Source organism: Etheostoma spectabile, chromosome 21 (genome assembly GCF_008692095.1).
Source record: "Etheostoma spectabile isolate EspeVRDwgs_2016 chromosome 21, UIUC_Espe_1.0, whole genome shotgun sequence".
Lineage (NCBI taxonomy): Eukaryota > Metazoa > Chordata > Actinopteri > Perciformes > Percidae > Etheostoma > Etheostoma spectabile.
In genome coordinates this window covers 23661383-23666820 of record NC_045753.1, presented here as the reverse complement: position 1 = coordinate 23666820, position 5438 = coordinate 23661383, and the positions used below count along the sequence as shown (strand labels likewise).

Sequence of the window (5438 nt, the reverse complement as noted above, 5' to 3'; positions counted from 1 at the left end):
GGTTTTGCAAGCCCCCCCCCCCTTCCTTGCCCCTCTGCCTCCTTGTTCCCTAACAAATTAGCTCACTCACGCATACACACATGCACACAGAAAGAGAGTCAGTACCTGCTGATGAGGAGCATGTGGTTATTATTTGACAGCACCCTGTAGGGGGAGTGAGGACTGGTTAGGAAAGTGGCGCAAATAAGAGTTGTTGACCCAGAAATCTGCCATCAAGACCAGCAACAGGCTGGGCCGGAGTCCCGGGCCAGTGCTGTTTTTTTTTTTTTATTCATTAAACGGGTCCTACAAATAATCTCCAACTTCTTTATTAAAACACTTGATTTATGTCTCTTCAGATTTGAAACAGTGCAAATGAAACTACAGTCAGGCATCGCTGCCACTCTCTTCACCATTGATTGCTCTCTTTGTGTTTAGACTCGTGGACAGAGAAGCCTGCATTTGGCACTGGGCTGGATGAACACCTGAAAAGGAGTGGAAGGGAGATCGCCCTGCCACTAGAAGCCTGCGTCATGATGCTCCTAGAGACTGGCATGAAGGAAGAGGTAAGGAAGTTAAGAAGTGAAAAGAGATCAGACAGGAACAGCACAAGGAAACCTTCCTTGTTCGTTGCATCCGGCGTGATCATTCTACTGCTAGGATTGCACACGTATTGATCTGATGAGTAAAATAAAATTGATATGAATCATCCTTAATATTAATATAGCAGTAAACAACTTTTTGCTGTGTAAAGCAGGAGTGTCACAATTTTAATTTGAAAATTGTTCGGAATTCATGTGCACCTCATTAAACTCTAGTGGCCATCTAGTTGTCCCTGTTGTCAAAAAAATTCGAAGGCAAATCGAATCATGGATTGGGAGAATCGTGATACCCCTAATGCAAAGATATGGGTGTTTTATTCAGTATTTTGAGAACAGCTCCTTTTAAAGGATAACCAGCACACATTCATGCTTTAGAGGTCTCTCCTTATCTAACGCCAAGCTGTTTTCTCGCACAGTACTTTATAACATGACTTGACTGCTCCTTTGTTTTCCTTGTCTTACCATGTAAGTTAAAGAAGTGCTGGCGCAGCTCATTAAAAGTCACATGGAGCTGTGGCTGCCGCTGTTCATTGGCATAATTGAAACCAAGACTTTAAACTGTTTGTTTACATGAACATCTTAAGACTCAAGGAGATAGGCAGGAAGAAGACAAACTATAAATATCTCTGCAATGCTGTTCCAAAGAAACTGTTGCCCATTATGCTTCAATGAAGATTTATGAAATGTTTGCGATGCCCCTCCCTGATACAAATTTAGAATACAACAGAATCTACTTGTCTCCTCTTCATAAATCAGTTTCATGTTTGTGTGTGTGTATATGTCTGTGCAAAAAAGAGCGAGAGACAGAGAGAGTGCTAGTGTTGACTGCAAAGCACGTTATTTGTCGGCCTATTCATTCCCGGGTGAGTCCAGTCTGTGTCATTATGGTGTGAAGACGGCCTTTGTTTACGTGTCAAAGTAAAGAGATCGCTCTGCTGTGAGTGGTGGGTGTGTTTGTTTGCCTGCTTTTAAGGTTTCAGTATTTGCAGCTGGCAGGGGGAGTTTATGTTGTGGAGTTATACCGAGTCTATCTGTAATTGAGTGTTAGGAAAGTGTGTGTTAAGTGTGTAGGTTTCAATGAAAGTACTGTGTCTTGTGTGCACATTGAATGCCTGCTTGTATTTCTGTTGTTTGCCGGCAATGTTACAGTGTTTTTTGTTTTTTGTTTGTGTGTCAGGGTCTATTCAGAATCGCAGCAGGAGCGTCCAAGCTAAAGAAGCTAAAGGCAGCGCTGGACTGTTCCACTTCCCAACTGGAGGAGTTCTACTCTGACCCCCATGCTGTCGCTGGTATGTCCCAAACCAGAATTCATTTCTGTTTCTCTTGGAGCATTTTTTGGACAAATTATCTGATTTATTTTCGTTCAAAATCTAGAAAAAAAAACGGTTGTTTTACTTAGGGCAGTGAAATGAATTTAAATGTCCATATTTGTGTTGCCGTGTCATCTCAGAATGTACTAGCCTGCCCCCTAAAATGTTGGAATGGCGTAGGAATTCCCAATTAAAAATGGCCAAACTAACAAACAAACGAAAAATAATGTAATGAAACTTTGTTTGCCTTGAAAAAGTGGCTAAAATAATTAAAAATATCTGTTGATGTGTGTTTCCAGGAGCACTTAAGTCCTACCTGAGGGAACTCCCTGAACCTCTGATGTCTTACCAGCTTTATGATGAATGGATCCAAGCATCCAGGCAAGGCTCATATGATTTTCACTGAAAATAAAATGTACCAATAATGCATTGGTCTATCACTGTACAGCAATGAGAAACAATAGGATGATTCATCTGGGGTGTTCCATCCGGAGACTGGACTAATAATGTGCTCTGCTTTCATTTTCTATCTCTCCAGTGTGTCAGACCCAGACAAGAGGCTCCAAGCACTCTGGGTTGTATGTGATAAGCTACCAAAGAACAACAAAACCAACCTGAGGTTAGTTGTTTAAAACTACAAGAGAAAGGTCACATGACGGCAATGCTTTAATTCCCTCGCTTGTATGAGACAATGTTTACACTTTACAGCTTGTTAAATATGTTGTTTCCCTGCAGGTATCTGGTGAAGTTTCTAACCAAACTGGCCCAGGACAGCGAGGTCAACAAAATGACGCCCAGCAACATCGCTATTGTCCTAGGACCCAACCTGATGTGGGCCAAGACTGAGGGGTGAGAGGGGGTCGAGAGGAACGGGACAATAATGTTGCTAATACAATGTTACATGCAGTGACTGTTTAGAGGTCCCATATTACACTTATTCACAGGTTCATAAATTGGGGTTTCCACCAGAACATGTTTACATGCTTTAGTGTTCTAAATACACTTTATTTTTGTCTTACCGTCTGTCTGAATTTACCTGTATTCTCCAAACGCTGAACCACTCCGTTTAAGCGCGTGTCTCTTTAAGCTTCCCTCCTGAAAAAGCCTAGTCTGCTCTGATTGGTCAGTGTTTCCAGGTCAACCGCATCTGCACTCTCTGCATCGTAATTGCAGGCAGGGAATAACTGTAACAGCACTGTACCAGCATTCCCTACCTACTGTGTATTTATAGTACATTTGTGACATCACAACTGTACGGAAGTCCTGACGGCTAGTTAAAAAGCGTTTCTGAATACGGGATGCATTTCTCTGTGGATTGAGAGTTTTGACAATTTTACAGTATTTCTATAGCACTTTGACTTGCTTCATTTGTAATTTAAAAAACATGGAAATCTCACTTTTTACAATGTGGGATCTTTAAAACAAGCAAATCTAACTCTTAGTTTCTTTCTTAGTCTAGGGTGGTGGAGAGGATAGCCTGGCATTTTAGCTTGTCCCTTATTTTGCTAAAAACCGTCTCATTTTTGCTCATCTGTACGTGTCCACCCAGGAGTCTAGCTGAGATCGCTGCAGCTACGTCTGTGCACGTGGTGGCCATCGTGGAGCCCATCATCCAGCATGCTGACTGGTTCTTTCCTGAGGGTAGGTTCTGTTTATTCTCTGCAGCAGTTGTTTTCAGTATGACCACCTTCTTTTTTTTGCTCTGTAGCCAATCAGGGCCTATTTTACACCAGAGGCTGACGGTGAATATGATGGATTGTAACTGCCGAGCAAGAAAGAGAGTCAGCAGTAATCAAAGCTGCCTTGGACCAATTAAAATCTTTGCTGTGTCTGCCCTGACTCCAACTGTGGTTTGCACTTTAGAGGGTCAGCTCACAGACTACACTGAAAACTTATAAAACAGATGTCCCATACTCTCCCCCTAATTCAGCTTGAAGAAGTTATTCAAGTACCACTAAGCTGCCTTTTTCAAGATATTTTCCATAAATCCAATTCGTTTGTAACCACCTTTTTATTGGATAAAGACTGTTTTTACTTGCACATTATTATACCAAAGCATGCATGCTCTTCTGTAAATTTATCACAGACTGCAAATTACACCTTCACCTCTCAACATTTTGCTTTTATTGTCGTTTTGTATCTAGCAGGCTTATCAAAGCCAGAGCGCCTTTCGTCCCTGTCTTGTAGGCCAAGGCGAAGACGGACTGTCCGGTGCTCATACAGAGAAATGCAGAGCCCGACGGAAATGTCGTTGCGATTTTAAGACCAAAGCAGTTGTTAATTTCCCGTCCTGCACCCACATTGTTTAAATAGCAAATGCACCTGTCCTGCACCCATAGTTGCACCCATGGGCGTGCCAGTCTTACAGGGAGGTGTGTTCAGTTGAATTCTTGGCGTTAGGCTATCTTGCGGCAGCAGGGAGTGATCGCGCCATTGACCAACAAAAACCTGGTCTTAAGTCAATAGCACAGCATTTCATTGAATTTTAACCACATATTAGTAAGATGCGCCTAGGCTCGTGCATAGCGAGCGCACACTATGCTTGTCACACACACACACACACACATATTCTTAGTGTCAAGTCCATGGTCTTTAATGGCACACTCGATTTACATATGTAGCGTGCTTTTTTTGCGATGATTTAGAAAATTAATTATTTTCCCTAGAATTAATGTTTTATTTATTTAATTTTTACCAAGGATTCACCTAAATATTTTCAGTCTATACGGTAGTGCCGACAATGACTACATCATATCTGTTTCCAGCAAAACTGACCGAAAGCAGAACATGCAGAAAATCCATGTTATGTACTTCTTTACAATCACATGTCAGTCAGTCTGACAATAATTTAATTTGTAATGTCTTGCGATATATTTAAATGTCTAGACGTGTATTATTCAACTTTTGTATTTGTCAAAGAAGAAAAAGAAAATCGCACTTCTAGAATCGCAATAAATGAAAATTGCAATACATATCAAATTGGCACCATTGTATTGGGACAAAAGCACCAATCGTCCCAGCCCTAGTATTATAGTAGTTTGTATTGGTAAATCTCGCCTTCTCTTTCCTGCAGATGTGGAGTTCAATGTGTCCGGCATGTTTGCAATGCCTACACCTGCATCCAACCACAACAATCCCCTTGATTATGACTGCGGCACCATTGAGAGGAAGAGGCCTGGCAGTATGGTCGGACCAGAGAACGACACAACGCGCAAAGACAAGTAATCAACCTGCAGTTCCTTACAACAAGTACCTCTTTGGGAACCTTGTTTCCAGGACTTCCCTGGTCCACAGCATTTCATTACTTACACCAATACTTGCTTTAGAAATCATTTTGCCTTTAATCCAGTTGCTTTTTCTGAGCCCGTTCTTTTGCTTCTTTTTGGGGTAGACTTGATAGAATCCTTTTGATATGATTCTTAACACTGTTTTTATTTGCTACTCTCTGTGCTCTGGACTTATGGTGATTCTCTTTCCTGGTCTAATCTGTGACTTTTTGATCAAATCCTTGGTGTTTTTTGTTTCTTCTACTCCTCCTTCACTGTCT

The 5438-nt window shown here is 41.5% G+C and overlaps 1 protein-coding gene across 6 annotated transcripts in view; it reads left to right on the top strand.

Annotated features, from left to right (window-relative positions):
- Positions 1-5438, top strand: part of arhgap17a (Rho GTPase activating protein 17a) — a 33574-nt gene that overhangs the window by 21550 nt on the left and 6586 nt on the right. For all 6 annotated transcript variants that reach the window (XM_032503312.1, XM_032503311.1, XM_032503308.1 and 3 more), the window contains 7 exons: positions 418-545; positions 1759-1870; positions 2191-2272; positions 2430-2510; positions 2627-2740; positions 3441-3532; positions 4965-5112. In XM_032503312.1, the coding sequence (XP_032359203.1) occupies positions 418-545; positions 1759-1870; positions 2191-2272; positions 2430-2510; positions 2627-2740; positions 3441-3532; positions 4965-5112 (757 nt within the window). The remainder of the gene's footprint in view (positions 1-417; positions 546-1758; positions 1871-2190; positions 2273-2429; positions 2511-2626; positions 2741-3440; positions 3533-4964; positions 5113-5438) is intronic.